Source organism: Hetaerina americana, unplaced genomic scaffold, assembly GCF_022747635.1.
Source record: "Hetaerina americana unplaced genomic scaffold, ioHetAmer1.1.p SCAF_10, whole genome shotgun sequence".
Taxonomy (NCBI): domain Eukaryota; kingdom Metazoa; phylum Arthropoda; class Insecta; order Odonata; family Calopterygidae; genus Hetaerina; species Hetaerina americana.
The window spans coordinates 62,663,083-62,690,274 of record NW_027286070.1 but is presented as its reverse complement, the minus strand read 5'-3'; the positions used below and the strand labels follow the sequence as shown (position 1 = coordinate 62,690,274).

At 42.9% G+C, this 27,192-nt stretch overlaps 1 protein-coding gene across 1 annotated transcript in view; it reads left to right on the top strand.

Annotated features, from left to right (window-relative positions):
- Positions 1-27,192, top strand: part of dac (dachshund family transcription factor) — a 648,885-nt gene that overhangs the window by 454,199 nt on the left and 167,494 nt on the right. The window contains exon 8 of the mRNA XM_071598986.1: positions 22,255-22,338. Within this exon, the coding sequence (XP_071455087.1) occupies positions 22,255-22,338 (84 nt within the window). The remainder of the gene's footprint in view (positions 1-22,254; positions 22,339-27,192) is intronic.

Sequence of the window (27,192 nt, the reverse complement as noted above, 5' to 3'; positions counted from 1 at the left end):
AAGGATGTTCGAGGAGGATTGGGTTGTTTCGGGATTGGGAGGAGGGGATTGGAGAAGGGTGGACGGGAGAGGGGTCTCCCGAGTAGTAGTTATGCGGCGGGAAGGGGATGAGCTTCCTTCCAGGGGCACGTGAAACGTTCCCCGTTCCGTCTATTTCTGTATGTTCGCGTACGTGCGTTATGTTAGCGGATGGATGACGTGTTCTCTTTCTCTCTCTCTCTCTCGCCGTATTTCCCTCTGGCTTGGTACACACTATCTCGCACTCTCCTCTCCTCGTTCTCTCCTTCAAGGAGTAAAACATTCTTCCTTTTTTTCCTCATTTTTTCGAATTTCTTCGGAGTCTTCACTTGGAGCGCCGGAGAAGGACCGAATTTCCTTTCCCTGTCGGAGAGAGTGGGAATAATCAAGAGGGATTTGAATGGAGTCTTCTTGTTATATGTTTTTTCACCCGAGCGAATTGTCGGCTTAGCGAGAGATGATTGGATGCCTACAGTTGAGGCTCCCATTGGTCGGAAATCAATCCCTCTTGTCCTTATCACCCAGATACTAGTGAGTTGATTTTTTTCAGAATGGAGAAAAACTGTAGTATTTTTTCATCAAAAAAGAGAACAGGAAAGAAGCATAAGGTGTACTTGCGGTGGTTCCCAAACTTTTTCGATCGACTTGGGTACCGTTAGTGAACAATTGTCCAGGTAACTCCGCTGATATACTCAATATTTACTTGAGGTTAAATTTTGCTATTTACCTTACAAAATCACGTTTGAGAGATCGAATGAAAAATAGAAAGAAATATTATATTAAAGGGATTGATTGGTGCTATTTCTCCTTAATTCGTTGCAGAGAACGTCTTATAGCCATCTAAATAATTATGCCTAATTATCCACAGATACAATAATTGTTCCAATGGTGTCAATCTTTTTGTGGCTGAAGTTTTATATCAAAATTCTTTAATGCCGATAAAAACGCGTCGGAAAAAAACAAATATTTTAATTGTCGTTGGTGATGAAATGCTAATAACGAAGTGTGACATCTATATTGCAAAAGTGAAATTGTTTTTTCAAAGTCAGAAACAAACCTGCGCACATACCAGAAAATTGTAAACTATATATAGATGTTTGTGATTAAAATAAGTTATAATGCAATCCATTGCTATTTTTAAGGATTATATGCATTATATTTATTTATTTTCAACATTATAAATACAACTAAAAATAACCCTGTTAACCATGATACCATGATTGAGTTTTACTTATACTATTTTAAATGCTTAGTAGATAGATAGATACATGACATGTTCCACCTGTAATTCAAAATACTCCCTAGTTATTGTGATAATTGATTGGTGTTGGTCAGCTTCTCACGCAAATGTTCCGAGTCATTCCCTCATTCTTGTTACTCTCGATTACGTGAGATTTGACCTATAGGCCGATGGATTTTGATCTCAAAATTTAAATCCCATTATATCAGTGCTATTAAAAGTTGTGAGTCCCAATACAATCGCTTGCACTTATATTGCATATAATTTCTATGTATTGAACTTCATTTCTTTGATGGAGGAGCCAGAAGAAAGTTCTTCCTTAGATTCATTCCGTAGAAAGCGCGCAGGATATAAATTCTTTATAAAGGTGTTTTGGCTCTCAGCTTTATTACTTAATCATGAACATTGTCCAATCCGATGTTGCCCTCGAATCTCTGCTTTTATAATATGGTGGTAACAGGCATAAATTTCCCATGAATTCGGTTACTTGCCATTGCTTAATCTTTCATCCCAGGAATTAAATTTTCAAAAATTTTAATGTTTCAGAATGAATACATCGAATGCGGAAAATTTGTTACCTAAATATAAGTCAATAACCATTATTTTGAATTTTTGGTTAGCTTTTTAATTGCCTCAAAACTAACATTTGTGCTAACTAGAAGCTACATTTAATGACTTCTGAGATATAGAAAATTATTGTGTTCAATTGTAGCAATATTTCCTGTCCCTGAAATCGAATTATATCATCGCTCGTTATTGGAGAGTGACGACAAGATTTTCGTGAATGCGATTAGATCCTTGCGGTGGCATCGACTACAACAAGCGAGCTCACACGCATCCCGGGGCCCAGCGAGGACCCGTAAGATCCTACATAAAACTGTTAATGGCGGCGCAACCGTTAAATGATTCATTGAACGCGATGATACAGACACGTGAAGCAGGATGGAATGGAATAAAAGCTCGCTTTCCAACCTTTGAGACGCGCCACAAAAGGAGTTGTACCATAAACAACAAAGACCCCACTAATTGCGTTCCTCTGCTTATAATACATGCATGCATTTGGTGTATGTGAAACGGGAGCGCGCAGTTGTTCCTTCTGGGTGGCGAGAATCCAACACGGGAATCCGCCTCCAGGGGGCTCCTCCCCCGTAATGGGGTCTTATTCGGAATGGTGGCGTTAAAAGAAGAGCGAGCCGAGGATGCCGGGTGGGTGGTTTCTTTTCGCCCGAGTTTACTCCGCGATAATTACCCGCGGAGTCTAATGGGGTTGGGAGGGGAGGGAGGCGGTTTGGGGAGAAATGCAAGGGGAGGAATGAGGCGAGGAGGAATGGCGGGTGGGTCGAAGTGTCTTCTTTGAATAGCTCTGAGAGGAAGATGAGAATAAGATGTTGGCGAGGAAATGGTGGGTGAGCCGTGGGTGGTGGGATCCTGGACGGTGGTGTCGGTGGAGGAAGGGTGGGAGTCGAGGGTACGGATGTTGGAAGGGGTCTTTCGTCGGCTCTGGCATTGCCCCCGCGTGTTCAATTAAGGTGCATTCCATTATTGAATACACAAAGGAGATAGCGGGGAGCGAAGAAAAGGAAGTTTAGGGTGCGGGCAAAGTAAGAAAGGGAAGTAGGGGGAGGAGGGAAGGGCGGTTTTCGGGAGGGGTAAATGGGTGGAAGACATCAAGGGTGAAAGGGGCGGTGTGAGCGAGGAGGTTTGGTCTTGAAGACTATTCTCAGAGAGAGATTTGAGGTGGAATTATTACAGCTAACATTCGTCTAATCCAAAGTTGGTGTAATTCATGGCCCTCCAGTGAAATTGGGTTACATCCCTGTGTCGCGCTACTTACGTATTCATGCTTTACAGTATTAAGGATTTGATGATGAAGGAACTTGGATTAATGGATAGATAAATCATATGTACGTTTATGATTCCTAATTCTGTTGACTGCTCTTTATAGGTCGAAATTCACGTCTTGGCCAGGGATTCATTAAGCGATAGTTCTATAATATGGAATGAATTTTTTCACCAGATGATCCCGAAAATAAAAATGCAAAAATAATTCACGAGGCAAAATTTTTTTTCCAAAGATAATTTTGAAAGTAATTTGAGAGGAGATACCTTGCCATTGACGTTCATGTTGTCAAAGTCGAATCGACATCCTCCGTTTCCTGTTAAAATATATTTCGTCGATGATTGATTGATCGCTGAATATTAAAACTAATAATTCCTGAGAATGCGTTCGTCTTATTCTGAGTTAAAAAGTTGAACATAAACAATAAAATAGAAAGAGAGGCCGCATGATGTTAGGGTACACTTTACTCCTTAGGTCATTGAGGTGGAATCTCATCATCATCTTATTCTTTAGCTGTCACTCGATTAAGTTCTTGAGACGAGATCGGATACGTCTGCGAATGAAAGAATTCAAGTAATTTTAACTTGAAGAGAGCCGGTAAGCCGATTGGCGAAGTGGAAAATTGAACTCTGATTGCAAAGAGAGGGACCGAGAGGAGGGGCAGGGAGACATTAAAAAAAACTCCTTTTTACGAAAGTCATCGGATTGTGAAAGGAATTGGAAATAATTTTGTGGATGAAAGGAAATCGGAAAATTTTGAAATAATCTTTCAAGGCTTTAAAGACCTGAATCGAATGCTTTTGGTTGCCCTCAGGTGGGTCGAGGAAAAGGAAGCGGGTGTAAATGTTCTCAAGATCAATTGTAGAGAACGACTGACCGTCCAGGACCAGTGAATGGGACATTCTTTTTAGTACCAACGTCTCCGATGTTATTGATTTCGTTAGGCCATTGCTCATTTTAAGTGAAGAGCGGAAAAAATTATTCTTGGTAATTTCAATTTTTCTGAGCAACAATCGATGAAAAATGACGAAAAGTAGCATTTTACTGGGTAGGAGACAAAATCTATTCATATTAAATAGGTTCCTCGCGCATCGGAAAAGTGGGAATTTCGGTGAAAGAAAGAGCAACATAAGGTTTTTGGAGAAGCTTTTGAGCTGAACTTCGCTGTAGATTAATATTTGGCATCCATTCAATGGAGCACAGTCGAAAGAACTTCAGGAGTTGCGATAGATTTTGTAGGATCCTTACATCTTAACGATTTAACTTGACCCGTGGACTAATAAAAAAAAATGTATGAATTGAAAATACCGCCTCGCGTAATTATCTCACGGCTATTGGACGGCATCAAAATTCGTGAAGATTTAGGAAGTTTGGGGATTTGTACATGTAGAAGGCAAATACTCCGGAAGAGGGAGTCTGATGATGAAAGGTAGGGGGAGGAGGTAGAAGGGGCGGCGGGAACTTTTTTGTCAAGGGATGTATGGAGAGGAGGGAAGGGATGAGCAGAGGAGGAGGGAGGAAGGGAGGAGGGGTAAGGGGTGTGTCCGAGGTGATGCCGGGTGTGAGGGCATGGGGTGGGGGAGGCGCAGGAGGAGGTTGAAGGAGAAAGAGAAACAAAAACAGCTTTCAAAAGGAGGCTGGGAGGAGGGAGGGGACGGAGCAGGGGGATCGGGGATGAGGGGGATGAGTGGGGGAGGATGAGGGGTGGTTTGCGGGAGAGAGGGGAAGGAATCAATTTCTTCCATTACACCACCACCCCTCCCCTTTGCTCCTCCCTCTCCCTCTTCGCGTTTTTTGCCACCTTACGCACTCCGCTACCCCCAACTCCACCCGATGCCCCCCAATCCATTGCCCGCTGTCTTTTCTCTCTCTCTCTTCTCCGCCGCGAAAAGTAATTATTTTGATATAAATCATGGAGCTGACAGTCCACCTTTTCTCCGCCCTCTCTCGGCCTCGCCCTCCCCACACTTCTACTTAGCCTTCCTATCCTCGTCCTCCCATATCTCACCGTAGACCCCTCCTTCTCTTCTACACCCCCGGAATCCTGCTCTCCCCCACTCTAAGGGTGAACCTGAACACAGCATCTCCTCACTACCAAGCGAGGGCCTCTCCTCTTCCGTCCCTCAGTCTCCGTATTCCTCTCACCACTCCTCGTTGTTTCCCCTCCCCTCCCTTCCCCCTTCTCTCAGTTTGAGAACTCATGCCGTCCACGCTCCGCATCCCCTATCGCATTCTCATAGATGGATTAAATACAGTTATCAATGTGTGGTTCTGTTTTTGGCACCACATTACTAATAAAGCGATGTCCGTTGTACAGAACACATAAGCAAACGCCTGGGATTCGAAATTCCATTTTCTAACAAATTGAAATTTTTTCCTAATTCTACCACTCTTCTTTTTCTCACATGGAGGGAAATATGTTTTTGGTGAATACTTATCCGGATCGTAAATAGCTACGATACACGACGTATTTTATGCTATGAAGGAAATTCGTTTATTTTCATATTTTTGAGACATATTTCACTTTTACTGAGTTATGCTATATAGTGAAAGTACGTATATTCAAGGTATTTTATGATCAGATACATACATCAATTTCCAGCTGGATTACTGACTACGGGTGACATTCCTTGACTGGCATTGAGATTTGCCATTGTTCTTAGGAGTGTGTTGTATTTGCTCTTGACGGCTTTTAAGAGTTATTGAGTCTGAGTAAAATGTTTCAAACTGGATTGAAACCTTAGCCTTGGTGATTGTCTGTCCTAGTTACTCATCTTATACATACACCTCAAAATCCAATGAGACTTTTCAATTATATTGCCTTGCTCTGTGGTAGTATTTAATTGAATTAATCCAGCCATTGATAGGTTTACTGGCTTTTCCATTTGCAAACGTCAATTATCTTGACCTTAAGTGTAAGAGACTCGTAACCAGGGCCAATTGGATTGCAATTCACTAGCCATTAATTAATTAATAAATATACAAGTATGCACTGGGAGATCTCTGCTGAGATGATGTAGGTTGTCGTCTACCATAGTTTGCATATCTATGATATCTATGCTTTACCCGTAAACTTCCATAACATCAGGGTGGCTTCATTCTCTCTCAACGGTTTCTTTTTCATTCGATTTTTATTTTGAAAAGAATCAATCGTGCCTATTCTGGAGTAGCCGAACTCAAATTTGAGTTACATTATCACTTCTACTTTATATTCACATTCATTGCAGGAAAGAAATAAAGGGACCCAAAAGTCTGTTAACAAGAAGATATAATGACCCGATTAACGGTTGAAAACAAAACTCTTATTCGAAGGCCGACCGACCGAGCGGCCTGGCTTGCTTATAATGATTCGATGAACATTTAATGCCGCAGTAGTCCTGCAAAAAAATCTAAATATTCATTCCGAAATTCATGAATAATTTTCAGCCCCGAAGCTCATTCTTTTAAAAGCTTTCCCCACTCATCTGGATCTCCCAATTACGAGCGACGCGGGCGCACCAGACGTTTTCATAAAATATTCATGCATTTCCGATCTTTGCGTCCACACAAGCACGCCTCTGCGGTCGTTGAATCGAGTCGATTCACGTCACCGACAGACTTGGAGACGGGACATGACGCGAATTGTCTCACGACAGCTATCTCACACAAACACACACACATATACAAGTACATACCTGTATATGTAAGTGCGCAAGAATTAGTGGAACCTGGAGGAGGTGACTTAATCGGCTTCGCCGCTGAAAACGCCAATCCTACTTCTCATATGGAGAAGGCTCATCACAGCCAAACACACACCCCCGCAACCTCTGGGGTCTCCTCCTTTCGGCGTCACACCCCCTCACCCCGTCCATGTTTGGTCCCTCAAGTCCTGTAATTTCTTCCAGTCCCCATTTAACTCCACTACATCCCCCACGCTATTACCTCTCTCTCACTCTCTCTAAACCCCTCACCGCCTCCTTCCATTACCCAAGCGTCAACCAGCCACCCTGGTCCCTCCCCCACCAGCGCCAAATTCTTCCAATCAATCCGTTACCTTTTAGTCTATGGTTTAAAAAAAATTAACTCTCTACCTCCCCCCCCCCTCAAACTCCCCTCGCGAGACCCTTCGTCGCCTCTTCCCTATCATCTAACCATCCCATCTTTCCACACGCCCCCTTCCACATTTCTCCATCCATATATACCTCAACAACCCTTCAACAGTCAATCTCCGACGAGGTCCAACGGCGTCTAACTTCCTCCGGCGGAGCCCATTTCGTGCTAATATCACGTGCTCGCCGGTCGCTATCCTCCATCCCGCTCATTCCCTTCCCCCACACTCCCCCACGACAGAAATCTTCCCCTCACTCCACAACCCCCAAAGGAGGAGACTCTCCCCGCACGCACACACATGCACGCCCGAACCAAACACACACGCGCGGGCACGCACGCACGCCGATGTCCCTAAACCCTCCCCGTACCTCGCCTCCCCTCCCCCCCCGCACCCTATCCTCTAACTAACTATCCTCCAATCCCCCCTTCGGTCGCTCCCTCTCCTCATTAGGCACTCCTGATGGCTACGGAAATCCACTTAGTCTGCAGGAGCCGGAATAATTGTCCGACGTTTTGGTCCTCGTCGCGCGGTGATACGGAGGACCGGGAGGTCCGAGTGGGTTGGGAGGGGTGGCCGGGAAGGGAGGGGATGGTTTTTAGGTGGAGGAAGGGGTCGTGCGTTTCGGGCGGAGGGGGCAGGCGGGACGCGAGGGGAGAAGTGAGGGAGGCGATGGGCAATATCTGAGGCGGGGTGGGGGCGCGTTGAGAACACGGGGAAGGACGGGGGCATATTGAGTGGGTCGGGGGGCGTAGGCAGCCGAGGGAGGGGGGAGAGAGAGTGACTGAGACGGACAGGGTGGGTGAATGTATTGAAGGTATGAAGAGTTGAAGGGTGATGGGAAGGATGGGTGGGTGGGCGGTTGGGAGGGAAGTAGTTGGCTTGAGTGCCCCAATGGGACCGTTTCCGTCTTCCACCCCCCATCCCAACCCATCTTCCCTGCTGGAAGTCCTCGTGCTCCTCCCACGCCTCTATCATATTCTCATACATTGCTCCTCTCCGGCTGCAGAGCGCCCTCCTTCCTCCTCCCCACCCTCTCCTTATTTCTCTCTCCATGTCCAACCTTGCGTGTACACCTGCTGCCGACCGTTAGAGGGTTCTCTGTTTCAAACTTCTAAACTCGGTGTGTCGTGGTCGGTTGACGTCCCTGCGTGAATTTGAATGTCTCATTTCCTAGTTGCTTCGCCTGGGAGAAGGAATGATCGACCCCACGAAGACGTGAGACACTCTCGTAAGTGTTCCGGTTACGAAATGGGGGGATGAAGAGCGTATTTAATTAAACATTCAGTGTTTCTTAGTCTCATGGTCTCAAAAAAAATTGGAGCTCTTTGTATCCGTTCTAAACCTCCTAATAAATAAGTCTTCAATATCGTACGAATATCTTGAAGCAGTTCTGCCATCAATTTTGACTTGTGGTTAACAAAAGTATGAGAGCTAATAAATTACAAAATGTGTTCTATGAAATGAGTAATTTTTATTAATGGAATAATATTTACTTGTCAACAGAGAAAGTATATATTGACGCTTTGAAATCTTAACGTGGTAATTAAAACTATATTTTGGATTATGATCGATTGATTGTGAGATATTTTGTGTGTACGTTCTCTAAAGCTGCTGTCAGTAAAAGAAAATTGTCACAATTATTTCAATTTATCCTGCTTGAATGTTCCGTCCCCCATCGTGAAAGTCTTCACCTCTTCATCATCTTTGCTAATTATTTCCGACAGCATAGGAAATACCGTTTTCTTAGACTCGCTGACAGACTTCGGAACCAAACCGTGGAAAAATAACGAGGAGAAGAAAGAGGAAAAAACGAGAAAACCAGGCATAAAGAAGGTAGGTAAGAAAATAAAAAAGAAGCGGAAATCCTTGAAAGGGGTTGGATTCAGTTCATTGGTTCAGTGTAAGCATAGGTCCAAAGAGAAATGCGCGACAATGCCTCTCAGCACCACTTAGTTCAGGGGAGTTACCTCCCGGCGCGGATTATTTCCCAGCAAAAAGCAGCCTCGGGTTTACGCATCCAATGCAAACCCAGAATGTCGACCGCCACCCAGCAATCCCCCCCCCCGCTTCTCCACCGCCCTCCGAAAGCAACCCACCAACTGCGTCAATGCCATTGTTGATCTTTAGACTTAAGGAATAGACTTAGCGCTTGGAAAGAAGGAAAATTCGTAAGTGGCAGAGAAAGAGAGAAAAATTGGGCGTGGGGAGCGGTGGTTTGTCGAGTCCGCGTGCTTCGGGGATATGTATGGGACGTATCGGATGACTTTCCCACTTAGCGCCGATGTTGAAGGGAGCGGGGGAGTGGGAAGAGAGCCTCAGGGGTCCGATATTCATCTCCATCTCTCCCCCTACCCTCCCCCCCACACTCCTCCCTTGCCCTCGATTTGGCGTTAGTTTATTCTGCTCGGTTTTTCTTCTGTCTCCCGCCTCGTGCCGCCTCTCAAACAGTCTTCAATCACCATCAAGGCAACGGGCAGATGCGTCCATCTTTTCCATTATGATGGCAATCCTCGCAGAGAGAGGGAGCTCAGAGATGAGCACTGTATTATAACATCCAAAAAGCACTTCTGCGTACTCTTTAAGCATACTGATCTGTCTCCATTTTCCCTACTTCATTCTCGTCGCCTCGATAGTCTCCAGACTTGAAATAACAGAAGAAGAATGCTCCGCAGAAGAAAAAAACGGGACATAATTGCCTGATAGGTTCTTTGAATATGTTCTTTTTCAGCTAAGAGTCGTTCTATCGGAATACGAACGGTAAGTCTAAATGCTCAAATTTGAGCACAGATAATTCGTAAAAGAGATAAATATGATTCAGACATTTATTTATTTAACTCTTGCGACTAACTTACCTTAGAAAAATAAAATGCATATGGTTCCGATAACATCTAAGAATTACAGTACATCTCTTTTGATTCACCTTAATATTTAAAACGCGTGTATTTTTTATTCGAGACTTAGCATTTTATTATCATAACTAGCTTAAACTCCGCATCATACTCTACGTTTTGGTATTAATACTAATATGGAAACCTCAGGATAACTGAGCTTTTTATAATAATAATTCGGTTTTATTCGGCCGAGAATGAGACTGACTACGTCCCTTCTTCCACCTAACTCATTATTTTTATCAGGACAACTTACAAACACTACACATGGTACTCTACGTTTTAATATTAATAGTAATATGAGGTATATACCTCAGGATAACTGAGCTTGCATGAGCCACAGGCTGTGCTTATTTTTAGTGGCACGATATCTTTTGATCATGTATTTTGCACAAGCAATGAATAACCTGGCAAATTCTGAAGTGTTTACTTCGCGATAACCTGTTAAAATGCTAGGATTACTCTCTCGGGGCGAGTTAGTTTTTCCGTACGATCGATTTATTAGACGCGTCCGATACGGCGGCATCGACGTCTCTGCTGCCCCTGGGAGTGTGGGACGAGAGAGATTAAAATGGGAGGAAATAGAGTGGCCGCACGCGCTGTTGGCGGAAGGAATGTGAAAGAAAAGAGCGTCGTCGGTAGTTGAAAAAATATTTTCGTTCCATTCTTGCGCTCCCCACACTTTTATCCTCTCCGAGTGTGTCGAGGTGGAGAGCGAGTGAGGGATGGAGAGAAAGAGGGTCTGCTGAGAGTCACTTGACACCGGGGGTGGGAAGCGAATTTCCCTTTTTCAAAGAGGGAGCGAGTGAGTGAGCTGTTGTCTGCGCCGCTCCCAACCAAAATCACCCTGGCTTCGGTTGCGATCTCTCCAACACCAGTCCGCACCTACCTTCCCTCTCATTTCACACCCCTCTTCCCTCAATTTATCTCCGCTCTCTCTCTTTCTTTTTCTTTAGGGTGCTTCTTTGGGTAAGTATTTAAGTCGGAGTTATTGTGTCCGGCGTCCTCGATGCTTGAGGTCATTTCATAGCGATTAGGGTGATTTATGAATCAGTTATATAGTTTTATTTTACAGATTCTTCTACTGCTCAGATAAAGTAGCTAAATGAAATTCATTTATATAATACCCCGCGTTAATAATCAGTCCAAAGTTTAGTTTTCGTGTGTGAGATTATCATCCCGTGCGTGACAATCGCTAAAAATTGTAATTCACACATTCAGGCTAGGAGGGTCAGTTTCTTTTCAACGCCGACTGCGTTTTCCCAGTGAAATCAGGCACCCTTAATACCAATCGGCTTAAGTTCTCATTTAGCATTTTGGAGACGCACCAACCGGATTTTTTTCCCTGGTCTTTGATGGTATTGGGAATTAAAGTTTTGGCCAACTTGTCGTGAACCATCTTATCAGAATAATCCGGTCCGTAAATGATCATCATTATCCTGCTCCCAGCATAAGGCTTCTCGAGGCATCCATCAATTTTGCTTCCCGACGGACAAACCTAAGTGAGTCTAAACATTATTACAAATGCTCTCTGTAAAACGCCCAAATTCCGACTGGAATTTGATTGAAAAATAAATAATGGAACGAGTTTTATCGCAGGTGAAGACCCAGTAAAGGTACAATTTTACGAATCCGAGTTCAGTTATCATTACCCCTCTTATCATTCTTCCTTAAATTAAAACTTTCGGTTGAATCACATCGAAAGGTGCAATTAAATAACGCGATGGTTATACCTCGTGGCATGATCCTTTTAGAAGGGGGAAAGTAGTAGGCTTGATAAATGAGCATCCATAAGAAATTTGAAATTTTATTTACAGCTTATTAAAAGTAATTCGATACCTCCCTAAAATTAACTTGGGAATGTATTCCTTCTTAAACAGTGAAGTGTTATAAAAATTAAATAGATGCGTGCACATTGGACCGCAGGAATCGATAAATAAGAAATCGATTAGTAAAATGAGTGCACGCGATTTAAGGCGCTTTACTTGAAGTTAGCTGACAGATCTATTATAATATTAAAACGCAATTATTTGCATTCTTTGCGACTAGATGAGAAAATAATTAATAATAATTATTCTCAAACTAAGCATCTGGATTATTAATCCTGTTAAATAGATTTGAATGAGTAACATCTTTGCGAGCCGTTCAGCTTTCTGAATATTGTTCCTGAAATTTAAAAGTGCAGTGATTTCAAATCATCCACAACACGTGGTCTGCCATTGAACCTAACCTTGTAAGAATTACGAGTGGAAATATCAATGACACATACTGTGTTTCTTTGGGAGAGATAACTCATAAGTCGAACTCCTCAGAAATGACGCTGTTGTTTTAGTGAGTCATAAATTTGTGAGGAGAAGAGCGGTGTTCTTCTACTTTAAGCATCCCACTATATCGTTTCTTACGATATTCTCACTATTATTGAAACGTCAAACCTCCGTCCTGGCATCCTCTTGCGCATTCTCTTCTCCACTTCCCTCCCCCTGGGGCACAACGCCATGTCCCTTTCCACTCAGCCCTTCCCCATGCCGCAAATATACAACCCCAGTAGCACAGTTAAGGCCGAGGTCTGTCGTCTGCCTTCCCGCGCTTCTTCTGCTGGAAACCCCATTCCTTCTCTTAATCTGCGACACACCCCTCCTCCTCCAGCATCTCTCTCCACCCTCAGGCCCTATCAAAGGTGGTGGTCTCCCTCCCCCGCAGCCCCTCCTCTTAACTCTACCGCTCGCGCCAATTTACGGCTCGTTTCCTTTCGGTACCCCAAGCCATCCGGAGGTCCTCTTCCCCACCCACTCAACCCAAACCTCCCCCCCCCCATATTCTCATCTCTCTCTCTCTCTCTCTCTCTATCTATCGCTCTCCCTTCCTATTCTTCCGCCTCTCCTCCTTCTCCTACCTCTTTATTCTCTCTCCCTCCCTCTCCCCCCCTTGCGAGTCCCTGCTTTCAAAGGAATACGCTAACTGCGAGGAGGATAATCGTTTTTCTTCAAAGTCATTCCACCTCATTCCCTCCGCCAATTTCATCGCTGCTCTTTTGCACCACCCGCCTCGGGGGGATCTGGCTCCTGACTTACCCATGAAAGAGAGAGGGTGGGAGCGGAATGGGATCCGAAGATTATAATTTAACTGCTTATTATCAGGGCCAAAATTTCTTGGGAGACGGGCTATCGTGATTTGGTTTAATGCTTTTTGGTATTTTTATGTTTCATGGACGATTATTTGACTTTCGAAAAGAGTGCTCGAAATATTTTTTTTCCATATTTTATTCTCGTTTCCAATGAGGGAGAATCTCATTCAGTAAACGCTAATTAAAATATTTATCCAGATGAATAATTATGCGAATTGGCTTTATTGATGAGGGATCGAGGGTTGTAAAAATGGAAAAATTAACGAATTCCACTCCAGCCAAAATTTTGAATAAGATAGTAGTAGATAAATTTGAAGACATGATAGCATATATCCGTGTCTTGCATTCCTTTTACATAGCCCTAAAATCTTCGCGTGTAATTGCTGTGCTTGTGCTGAATAAATGGATCTTCATTGTTCGTTAATGCCTTAATAAAATATTTATCAATTTTCAATTGCAAACTGACTGCTAAATAGTGTTTTTTTAATCAGAATCCGAAAAACTCTCGTAGTGAACTGCAGAAGCGTCTTCTGCTAGCGCATTTTTACATGTTGACGAACTTCATGTGGCTGGCGATCGCCCGCGTATTTTTATTAGTTCATTAGTTCTTAAATATCTAATTGTTTCTCATAATGGGAACCCATCTTCCCTGTCCAATCATCATTCCCCAAAACTATTCCGCCCTCACCCTCCCACTCCATACACCCTTGAATTCACTCTCGAACCTCTCCACCCCGGCCCCTATAACGCAGGGATAATTACACACATAACAGAACATTGAGTATTATCATGGCCGTTCTGTTCCCATGTAATTGAATTAATCCACTCGGTGGGAGAGGAGAGAGAGGGAGAGAGAGAGACAAGGGAATGGATGGAGGAGGCAGGGGGCGAGGAAGGAAGGAGACGCTGGTTTCTCTCGGAGAAGTGGAGTGGATGGAAGACAAGGTGCATTGAGAGGGCATGGGAAGGGGGAGAAAGGGCTTGTGAGACAAGTGGCAAGGGACTCTAGCTCAATTTGGTGGATTGTAAGGTGTCTTTCTCGGGAAGAATACGAGGGAAAAGGTTTGGGGGCACTGTGGTTCTGTAAGCTACGTTATTCTCTCTCAAATCTTTCTCTAATCACTCATTCACCCCTGCAGTTAATTCTTTCCCTAAAACAAATAGTAACAGCGAGTGCCATTCTAAGCTATTTCCATTCCTATATCATCATTATGCCTCGAGAAAATTGATTGGTAAAAGGATTCACGTGAGAATATCGGACGGATCCTGTCAGGCTAGCCTCACGAAATCGACGGTGAAAATGATAAGTAGTGTACTTATATGGATATCCGATGATCATGCGGAGTTATGAATATACCCTTAGCGGGGAGGGCAGGTATCTTTGTTCGAGCTCGCTGAGTTCAGGTCAACTGATGAGCTCGATACTCAAAGAAGACTAACCACACTGAAATCTAGCTAACTCTCTAAATTCTTGGTGAAATGCCCTCCCGTCTCACGCACGGCAGAAAGAGTTAGCTTTCCGAATCTTTTGTTTCGCGTTTAATCTCTGCCTTTTTAGATAAACTTTAACCCGGTATCGCGATAACGACCATAGTTACCAGGGGAAAGTTCAAAAGGTGGCCGTTAATGGATTTTAAGTGGCGTAAACCTTACGCTCCGTTGATAGTAAAAATATACAAAAAGCATTTCGTCCCGACGGTAAGGCACCAGAATCGCAAGCCCGTGAGAGATTGGGCCCAAATAGATTCCAGGGGTCTGCTAGGGTTTTGCGTTGGAAGCAACGTCGATTTGAGGGTCTAGCGTAAATTGAGGCCATTTTCACTCGATCCAATAGCACGCTCTATGCGCAGCAATCGGGAGTTGGCTCGGCCAGAGGGAAAAGAGATTTTCCGAGGCAGGGCCAGGGGTGGAGACCAGCTGATTATGAGATGGGAAGAGTTTTTTTTTAGCGCGAGGGAGGCGGCGCTAATCGGTACGAGATACGCGAAATCGGTCGAAATGTACGATACCGTGAGGACAAAAAGCGTAGGGCCATTGGTAATTACGGAAGGCTCCGCCGCAATCTCTCGCCGAAAATTAATTGGTGACAGAATGAGAATGAGGAAAATGATGCAGATCCTTTGCGAAACAAATACTTATCGCCGATTGGCAAGATTGCATGCTACATGCTGAGTTAAAAAATTGACGGCATATCGCAGCAGGGGCCAAAAGAAGAATAAATATGGTAATGACGTGTATAGTCAGGGTAGTCGCCTCAAATTCATCTTTGGCTTCGGAATCTTAACGGTTGAAAAAAAAACAAAAATGTTTCCCGGCCATCTTTGTGATCGGAAAATTTTTGCTTCGATTGTATGCTCAGTTGATGATAGGGAAGGGATTTTATAATCTAAAGAGTCATATAGCAAAAGGTCATAGCCGCCTGGTACCTTATGGGTATAATCTACGCACATTGCCGTCGAAAGAGCTTTCACCGCTGATAAAATATTTGCCTTTCTCTCATCTTGTCTTTGCCTAAAACTTATTTATTTTTTTTATAGGCATGATAATACCCATCATTCTCTTTTTCATCGTATTTTGAAGAAAGATTTTTCATCACTGAATCAGATATATTGCTCTAATATTACTCTGTGAATTACATTTGAGCAGCAAAATATTCGAAAATGTATGCAATACTTCTGGACATTCACAATATGTACTTCAATAAAATGCATAGAATTTAAAATCGTTAAAATATTTAGAATATTGTATCATAATCGATGCTCATAATTAAGTAACGTTCTTTTCAAAGCAATTTCAGTGAGAACGTTACTATGTGAAATTTTATCATTTCATTATTCACGAGAAACCATTTTTTTACTTGGCATCCTTGAATTCATTGTTCTTTTTTGCAAACAGTGAAAAAGGATTGTTAATTCTTAGTTCAATATATAATATGAAATCAAAATACTCATCCTAGGTTTTAATACTAGTAGTAGTTGCTAAATGTTGTGATTATCAATAATGTTAACATATCCATCGTTGATACAAGACTAGGAAAATGACTAATGCCTGATAGAGAACAAACTTACAAATGAAGTGAAAGAAAATGGATTTTTTTCATGACAAACAATTCATCTTCATAACTGGTTTATTCTTAAAATATATCAAGAATTTTTTTTATAACTCCGGAGTATTTCTGCTTGCAGCTGAACTTTTGAATAGATCCTGCTTTTACTTCTTTGACGACCTAATTATATAAAATATCTTAATATTTAAATCAGAAATTTTCATCGCATTTAGAAATTTACTGAAGTTGTGAGGATTAATACACGTCACGTAGGCATAAAAAATTAATCTCCTAGGCAGGTGGAACGGTAGAACATTGAAACAGTTACAGTTTATAGAAATTAGACTTCACTATTGGAATTGATTTGATTCAGCTCTCTACTGGGCTCCATTAATCTCTTCATGTGCGATTATTTATTAAGTTTCATATCTTATGTTATCTTTTTTAAGTGACGCATAAGGAGCCTGCCTCTATATTTCTTCATATTTGATTTGATTTTCTTATTCCAAATGCTATCATACATCAATATGTACCGATTAGATTATTCTTTCGCAATTGCAGTATACGCAAAGTACCGACAGTTCAAAATTTTGACAACATCGTTGAATTAATGAATACATTTTGCATTATCTTTTTTTCTTGCTCATCCACTGCATTGAGTAACTACCTGAACTTAAACCCTGGGGCATAGCTTGCAGAAATAATGGCTTCAATAGGAACAGGAGCTATCCACATTTACAAAGTTTCTTTGTGCGTATAAAAATAACGACAGAGCGAGTGCAGTAGATAACTTCTTTTCCTTAAAGGCTGCCGCCATATGTTCTGCTGGATATAGCGATATCAAAAAATATTCAAGAGACGTTAGCGATGGGAAAATAACGCCAGATAAGCCATTTTGCTCTGTTTATACAGGAGATCTTGTGACAAGAAAATTGGTTTTGTACAGTTACCTCTCCTTAGGGATATAGGATTTCCATTTCTGAAAATTTGGGGCATATGCAGAGATTTTCAATTACTCAACTTAATATTTTTTGGTATCCTTACATCCATCAGAGCATCGTAAAGTTATTCGCCTGCGTTAATCGGGGATGTTCACACTATCCGGGATATTACTAATTAAGTTTCATTCATCCATGAGGTTTTTACACCGGCAATGCCTACCAATTCGAAAGCACTGCGTTACCCTTTTTTTAATGGACTTTATTAATAAGTATAATTCCGTTCATAACTTTCCTCCGACGGGATTAATGCCATACCTATTTCACATGCCTCATTAACTGCTAATAATCTTGCTATTTCACTTTGTATTTTTGCAAATCTTTTCTACGTAGGCTTTTCAAGGGTATTTATGAATATTCATGAACATGAAGAGCTGATTAGTGACCGAAAACAACAAATCATCTTATTAAGGGACCCATTTGTACGGCTGAATTGGAATTTGTCGCCGAATTTTGGAACTATGACATTATGATACTTCAGGAAAATACAGCATTCTTTTAGTTGATGAGAAAAAGGAAGATTTTGAAAAACTTGCATTCCTTTTCTTCTCCAGGTTCTTTCCCTTAGGCGTACCTCCAATATTTGTTCCTAACTCCCCATTGTGAAAAGAATGATAAGAGGGGGAATGGGAGGTGGTGCAGAATGCATTCAAGACTTCTAAGAGGGAGATAAAACTACTGAGGGGAAGGGTGCACATTCGACATGTGAGATTTCACGACGTGGGAATCAATTCCTCATTCAAACATTCTCCACAAACCACGAATCGTTTTCATTCGCCAGGGCACACTAAATCTCCCTCCCATTACTCCCCCCCTCCACCTTCCCCGCTCCATCTCTCCCTCAAAAACCCGTGTTGGGACACGCGTGGCTCTATCCCCTAACGGCGGCGAGCTATATCCTCTGACGTGAGCACCATAAACTGAAAATCTCACAAATTTCGATCTCTCGACCTTACGATGCAGGAGATCGGCATCGCATTTTAATATTAAACTTGAAAACACCATCACATTTATTATTTATTATATAATTACCGTGGAATTTCTTGACGTCGATGTGGACAGAATATGCCACATATCTTCACTGTATTTTCATTATCTCGTCATTTGCTTACATTCAGTGTCGATATTGGAAATGGCATAGCGTACAACCTAGACCTGAGTCGCACGCAGTATGGCCTAGCTGATTGCTTCGCGGCTTAACATCACAAGTCTGTGCATAGATGCCTCACACAGCCTTTCAACCTCCCTCCCCCCAACCCTTGTAGCCCTACAACCTTTCAGTTCCCCCGAGAGAGAGGTTTCCCGAGCCCAGCTCCACACCGCCCCCCATTCTTTCACTCCCGTCCCCCTTTCCAATCCGCAATTATTCCTCTTATGTTTGCACACGCGGCCGGATTGTGCTCCGAGGCGTGGCCTCCCCTTTTCCATCGCGGGAGGAATCCAAAGAACGCGACGCGGCTCGGATAAAAAAATGCGTATACACACGAAGACGGCGCACTTTGACATCGCATTTTCGTCCCAACCCCTCCCCCATTTCCTTTTGTTCCCCTGCAAACTCAGCGTTCTAGCATTCCCTTGTGCTATGGTCGTTGGATCTTTTCACTCGGAAGGAGAAAAAAATTCAACCTGAAAATAAGTTCATTGATTCTTACACTGCATTCTTTTAATTTTTTTCTGCTCGTCAATACGGTAGCTGCAATTTTACTTTTACTTTATCGTGATTCATCCAGCATGAACGGCCCCATTTTGCTACATCTATCTAAGCTGGAATGTTAAGTAAAGGTCTATTAAAATGGTAATTTTTTTCCTTTTTCTGCGCAATTGTACTAATTTTCCCGAAAATGCACGACACTCATAATGACCGTGGCATTCGGGAAATCGACGCTTACAGAGATTTTTTAATGCTGCAAATAATTTTGGAGCATCATGGATGAGGGAAGGCATTCAAAAGCTGTGTTCTAAACTTATGAGAGAGAATTTTAAATAATAAATTGAGCATTATGTAAATTTAACTCTGGTCTCGCAGTGAATTGTGTACACTTTTGGCCGTCGGCTCTCTTTTTTAATGAATGTTTTGTAAAGCGCACAATAGGGCATGGAAAAACGTTTGCTTGCATTCGTACAAATTTATATTTTATTTTGAACAAAGCAATCGACGCGTGAAATAGTTTATAAGATGACAAATAACGCCATAAAGCCCCCTCCGTCCATATAATGATTCAAAATATCGTTTATTCGAATCTTCGAATCAAAACAAGCGCAAAAAGTGGCGCGCGAGAGGTGTGCTCTTCCTTTGAGTTCCCTTTCGCCTCTGTTCAATAGAACCAACCATCTGCTGAACTAAATCTACGGCAGCCGTGCTCAAGTTGTTTGCATGTATTCCATGGAATAACGTAAGCTTTTCTCCTCAGGGTTCACAAGTTTTGCTTTTTCAAGGAGGAACTCTCTTTCCTCGGTCCCCTCCTGAATCCCCTCCCCCATTTAATACATACATACATCCCTCTCCACCGTCTTACTACAAACCACACTCCTTCCAGACCCTCGGCCCCCCACCCCCCATACTACTGCTTCTACCCCCTTCGAGCCGAATGCAGCACCCATAACGCACCATACAACCCCTCCCTCCCTTATTCCCACCCTCCCCTTTTCCCGCCGCCCTCTCGCCCCCACCCCAAAGAATTTGCATAACAATAGTGCACGTAGTAAGGCCCTATATTGCCCCGGGGGTGATTCCGCGTTGTGACCTCATCGTCTCCCTGCCCTCCTCCAACGCCCCTCTCCCTCCCCTCCCACCCCCAACCCCATCCCAATTCGGTTCTCGCCCGCCCATTCCATTTCACGCAACCGTCTCGACCCGCAGTTCTGCCCCGCCGTAGAATGTTTTAGATTTAAATGCTAATTAAGATCTCGGCGAAAACAAGTAAATCATTTCGAAATCTAAAAACCAACGAAGCCGCAGGTTTTCGCCTCCTTTTCCCCCGGCCGGGGCGGGAGTTACCTTCGCCTATTCGCTCCTCCAGCTTCGCCCGCCCCAGCCAACACCCGCCCCCGCGACGGGCTCCATGCGCTCCAGGAAATGAAAACAGTGTATTTAAGGAAGAAAGGGATGTCGGGAGAAAGAGAGAGAGGGAGAGTGGGGGTGTTGGGGGGGAGGAAGGAGTAGTGGGCTGGCGAAGAGTGGGAGGGAGTGTTGAAGGGGGAGGAGTTTGGTGGCGCTGGGAGCGGAGCGGCAAGCTGCGGAAGTTTGCCTCTGGGGATGTCGCGCGAGAGAGAGAGAAGCGGCGTCTTAATTCAGGCGCCGCGACGCCCAAGATATTCCGCCGACGTTTCTGCGCGGCCCCCACACTTTCCCCCGATCTTCCTCGAGATTTATAAGTTAATATATATGATAATTCTCGCCGCGGGATATTATTATTATTAATGTATTAGTTGTTTAATAACCGCGCTGCGAGAGGGAAGCTGGCATCGGAAGTTGTAGTCAAGGTGGTGCGAAAGGAAGGAAAAGGAAGGCGCCTGGTGGGGGTTGGGAGGAGGGATGGGGGCACAGAAAGTGTGACCCACCCGCCCACGATTTCGCATCTCGGTAATATCTCCCACCGTTGCACACCTCCACCGGACTAAAAAGCATCAGGTGCTCTTAACTCCGCTCTGTTGTTTATAATTGCCGAAAATATTCAGAAAGTTTCGGGGGTGATATAAAAATGTTGCGGAGGAGGAGGATTGATGATCCAATTTCTGCGCGAAATGATCGAGGAACGCTGGCCCGTTTAAACGGACCCGTTGATTCATCTCCTTGCTTTTTTGTCATTTTAAGGTGTTGGTTTAGGTATTAGTTCTCTCCTAGGAGTGAACCTTATGGGGTGGTGGGGGAGTGGGCGGCTCTTTCAGATACGCTACATTCCACGTGCTTGGACAAGCACTAAAATAGAAACCTCTAAACTGAGTTGAGGAGGAGATGAATGTGAGAGTGAAACGATCCTTTTTTTTAAATTCGTAAAGCGGGGTAAGGTATTCTCATCCCTCATACCACATTACCTCAGCTAGCCGAGGGAAAATATGAATTCATAAAAGCTGAATCCATTTAGGCTGATTATTTTTCTCACATTAAAAAAATAATATTTTTTCAACCTTTCGTAATGTTGATTTTTATATTGAGTTTCCAGGTATTTGCGAAGGGTTAGAAGCTTTAATGAAATAAATTGATGCGAGTGGCTGCCACATTTTCCACCTTACCACGATTTTTGCCTCTTGAAATTATTTATAAGTGGAGAGAGCTCTTTCAAAAGTAATTAGATAAACAATTTCAATCCAACCAAAAAAATTGAAAACTGTTATTTCTGAAATTATTTTGTGAGGAAATGAGTTCAATTTGGCATGATATTCATGAGGAAAGTAGAAAAAAGCGAAATATTTAAAAACAAGCACGTGAGAGTTTGTAGTATAAAACATAATAAATTTTGCTGCCTGAAACATTTTCATGCTTTCTCAAATAAAACTGAAGTAGACGAAATATAAATTATCCCATTTTAAAGACTATTACTAAATTTCAAATCACTTGGAAATCATTACAGTCAATTGGGGCTGTTTAAATTATCACTCTCACGTATGCTAAGCTAAAATTCGCACGTCAGCGCTGGGGTACGAGTATTGCATATAAACTGTAAAGATTTAATTTCTTCACACTCTTTATTTCACCTTTGAAACTGAAATTGTTTTCTATGCGTTGAACTGTATCCTATGGTAAAGTAATGACATACTTACTGTGTACCAAAGAGTAGAAAAAGTACAGTTTATCAAAGGATAGCTAAAAATTCATTTGAGATGGAATAATCGTTACGGATCATCTGAAGGTAAAAAATATGCTTTCATGATCTGGTTTGATCTCGTCCTGTATAAAAATAGATATTAGCGAATAAGTCGTTCAATAGTGCATAAACACAGAGCTGAAATAGTATATGGCCTCCGCAGATGTATTCCTCTTAATTTACTCGAACATTTATCTACTTTCAGCCGAGTTGAAGATGGAGATTCTGAGAGAGCGAGAAATGAAGGAGAACATCGAGCGTCAGCTAATGGATGAGCAAAAGATAAGAGGTGAGTTTTAACTTTCATTACCCATTTTCTCTCTTTTCTTTTTTCACACTTGCATTCTAAATGGATGATTGCGAATTTCCATCGGGGTGTATCTGATCAGTCTTCTAGAAAAGCGATCGGTTGAATTGAGTAATACATAAATGCAGTCGAAGGCCGCCTCATATCATTTAGTTTTACAATCGGGGTCCAGAATTAGTTCCTCTAAAAGTGGAGTATCGGTTCAGGATCATGTGAGACCCGATGCGTTTCACAAAAACTTGGTGATGGAGTTAGCCTCGGCTGTCATATCAGCTCAGATCTGAAATAACGTACTAAATCGTAAATACTTTTCCTAGGAACTTTTAATGTACACTGCATGAATTTTCGTAGTATTTGTGCCGACATAATTTTTGAGCTGACAGACTGCGTCAAGAACGTAAGCCTCGGCACATAAGAATCACTTTTAAAAATTCATTTTGTTTCCGTGTATGAATATCTATCGTAAATGATTAATGCGTATGAATTTTGTTGAGAATTATTGCCGAGCATTCCGACTATAAGTGAAATGTCGTTAAAAAAAAGCGAAATATTCCAAAAATTGCTGGCCCTAAACTCTTTATGGCCACGATCCTCTGTGTTGAGACAAAAACTAAAAATCGAATTAGGTACATCATGTTAAAATAAGTATTTCCAAAAAATCTGCCGTGGTGGAGAAAACAAAGAATTTATCAGTTGGTTAAGAGAAGAAGGTATACCTTGCAACTCTTCGAGAACTTTACGGCAGTGGTTACGCGAGGAAAACACCTGAATTTTCACCAACGAAAGGAGGGGTTATAGAAGGAAAATTTCCCCTGTAAATCAAGCGAGCCCGGAGCAATTTGCCCGTCACACCTCGGTCGAGCGCCGAATTCGTAATGTATTCCCCATTTCTGGGTAAAAACCAAAAAAGAGAAGGGAGCCCAAGGGGTGACGGTGTCGGTAGGTAAGGATTAAGGGGAGAAAAGGAGTTGCCCAATTGTGGTTTAACGGGACGACTTGTGCTGGGAGTCGGAGGAGGGAGTCAGAGAGAGAGGGAGGTCGACCCTAAGGCGTTTCCAGAGCAAAGCGGTGCTAGAGGAAAAGAGAAGCCGTAGGATGAAAATAGGATATTAAAATGCTGCCCATGGGCGTCCCGTTTCTGTCCTCGGTTGTGCCAAGATATTTCTTTACCTGAGCGAAGCAATTCTGCGAAACACTCGGCTGGGAAATTTCCTGCGGACATGAGACCCATCAGTTAAGAGAGTTTCCCTAAATTCTTCCGTTTAAATCGCAACTGATAAGATCCCCAATTCCAGCGATTACAATCCTCCAGTAATTTAATTCCATGGCATATGGAGCATAATGACAGGAATTTAAAATTAAATTCATCCGCAGTTATATTCCGCGCTCCATGCTTCCTAATAAGCGTTATATTATGAGTTCTTTAGTCTTCGCCCGAACCTACAACAAGCTGCCCCAAGGGTGAATAGCATCAGGAGCCAGTTAAGAGGAATGCGCGAAAGAGCATTGCAAAAGATAGGATGGTAAGGTATTTTCTGGACACAGAGAAATCTCTTTCATTATATTACATGAATAATGCGTACGTCTCGTATAAAGAGAATCAATTGGTTTTAAGTAGTTTTTCCCCAGTTATTCCAGTAAAGCTATTTATAAATGGATATCTTTTCAGAATTAAATACGGGAAAAAAATGTTGACTCAATAATCACCTTCTAAGGGAAATTGGTATGAATCACTCGATGCATATTTATAGCTATTGCCTTCTTCCTAAATTATTTTATAATCTCTAGCAAATAATTTTACGAATATATGGCCCGAGTTCACTTATTAATTTATTCCGTTTTCGGCAATTCTATTATTAGTTTCACCAAAAAAGGATGTTTCTATAGGAAAGCCAGGTTGGATCGAATGAGAAAAAAAGTCAGTAAATGGTTTAAATAAATTTTAGTACTCTTTCCTGTATTTACACCGATGAGCAGCGGATTGCGCAATTCTGAACTGTAGTGTTATGACTGAAGTCATCATTACCAAGGTATATATTGCTTACTTACAGCAACGACTTATCTTGTGAAATTCGAAGGGTACTTCATAGGGAAATGGCATTATGAACATTCGGGACTGAATGCGGGGGAGGGGCCAATGTAAGGATGGTCGCGTCGCGTAAAATATAACGCCGTATTCGAAGACAGTAGTTGACCCTCCAGGCACTAATCTTCGTGTTATTATTGTATTATTAATTCAATGTAAAAAGTGGCCTACCCGCATGCGGCCGGGGTACAATTTCTCCGAAAATGGTTTTATTTTTACATTTTTATGCGATCTTCAGTGGAGGGATAAAAGAAAAGGTGAGGGGAAGGGGGAATGTAGAGGTAGTCGGGGGCGCCTTAATAGCAAAGAGGGAAAGAATGAGGCGAGGAAATTAAAGTGAACTGCCATCCGTCTTGGGGCTTCGGTCCCATCCCCTCGCCCTCCTCACGCTCCCCCTTTCCAATTTCGGCCCAGTGCCGCACCCCAGGATACTAGAAAACCTTCCTTCCTCCCCTCCCCCCCTCCCACACGATCCAACCCACTCCCCAGAATTCCCTCCGCCGCCACTCCCCATCTCCGTAGTCACCACCACCAGACGCGCTGACATTTTATGCGAAATGTCAAATCTTACCACGGTCCTCGATCGCCCAAGGAACGTTCCTTCTTCTCGAAAAAACTCCTCAGCCTTTGCCCTCTCATGATTCCTTCCCCCTTCGCTCCGCGCCCTCTCCTCCCCGCCCCATCTCGGCTACCCATCTTAACGTATCGCTTCTCCCTCTCTCTCCCACCCTTTACCGTCGTGACATCCCGTTGCCCTCAGCCCACCTTTCATATTAGAGCGAAGATCTCCGTGCTCCGTGGACATTCAATTTCCACTCTCCGCTTTGGGCGAATGTCACGCACATTGGTCTTGTTTATATTCTTTCATCCTTTTGTTAACATGTAAATGTTTTTTCATAAGTACATCTGAATCATCTTTGACCGACTCCTAAATATTATGGAATGTCCCCATTGCCCATTGTAAATTCTCAGTTGTACTCATATCATACAAATTTATTTATTTCGCTCTTCTTGAAGTTTGTACTCTCTGCAATTTTCGATAACGATTCCACCAGCACATTCAAGTATTTATCTGCCCATTTTTTCATATTTATTGCTAAAGTTCTAGTCATGCCTGCCGGCAATAACACTTCATCTGGGCATTAAGTTGGCAGCAATGAAGAACGACTGTCGATTAAAACATATCAAAGGTCAGATCACGAGGGGATGATGGAATCGGGCCTTCTAGTTCCGCATCGGATGAAATTAGGCCAAAGCGAATTCTGTCACTTAAGTATACTTCTAGAATTCACAAAGTGGTCTGGTGCCCACTTTAGTAAACAACTGTATTTAGCAACGGAAGATTAAGACTGGATCTCATTTTGTTCCCTTTGTCTCGTATCTTTTTGGTTATGAAAGCCTTAGCAGTAAATATTTCATCTCAATACCTCAATGCACCGATTACCAAATCACCAAGCAAGAATAGGAACGCTTTCTTTTTATTTTCACCGAATGATATCCCTGTAAATCAGTTCACAGGGTTGGAAATAAAAAAAAACGAGTTGATTCGGGCCATGAAACGTTCTCCTTAATTCAGCTAAGACAGGGGCGAACATTCAAGCAAATGAGCTCATTCAGGCCTGCGAATTCCCATTTTAGTCATCTGATCACGTCAGACCTTTCGTTTTATTTCAAACTGAAAGAAAAGTCACTGGCGTTCGGTCGCGATAGTTGCAGATCTTCTCACGTCCACAGGCTAGACTTTCGCTGTCGCTCCCCTGCTCCTCCTGCCCTCGGGTGTCCATCCACCCCTGACAAATGGAAGAGCGCCGGTCTTCCTGGCTTATGGATAAGGGTGTGGGGTTTCCTTTTCTTCATGCGGCGTGAGGGTGAAGAAACGAGAGAGAGAGAGAGTGATTCTAGTTTCCGAGCAGTGGTCCCCCTCCCCCGCACGCCCTTCCCTCGTGATTCCCTGGGGAGCGATCTGGAGCGTAGTAAGAGTAGGAACCGGAGGGAAAGAAGACATTAGAAGACTACTCGCTTTTCTCGAGTCAAGGGCCGTGGAGGAAATGGAGCAGGGGTTGGAGGAGGAGGGGATAGAGCACCATGGGGGAGTGGCGAGAAAGAGGAAGTGTTTCCACGGCAGTGGGATGAAGAGCAGGAAGAGATGACGTCCGTTCATTTTTAACTATTTTTTAAGATTCCACTCAAAGGGCAGAGTGAAAAAGAGGAGTGTGGGGGGGGGGAGGAAGTCGCTTCGGACTTCCCTCCCCGTGTCCCTCAACTTCTTTATTCCCAGAGTAGACGAAAGGGTATGAGAGAGTAAAGAGCGCTTTATTGCCCTGAGGGGAAAGGTATAGCGAAGGGGAGGAGCGGGGCAAGGTTTTTATGTCCTTTTCTCGATCCCTAGCGGAACTTGGCAGCATTTAAGGAAGTAATTGCAATGTAATAACTTTTTCCCCGTTTTTACGCAGTTCTCTTTCTCGGAAATGGCACGGTCAAAGTTTCAGCTTAAAGAATTAAGAAAATTGTGCCCGGAAGTACTCGAGCGTAAAATCGTACTCTTTTATCGTTAAATCCACGATGACCAAATCTGAAATTAGTGTCGATGTTGAGGGGTGCGTTGAAAATTGAAATGTATGGTAAACATGTTTTATCATCATTTTAGTCACTTTTCTATAGGTAACAAGAGTATTTATGATCTATTTGCTTAATTCTGGAGTTACAATTTCATAGTTTGGATCACTTTCTTCCTGTAATTTAAGCTTATG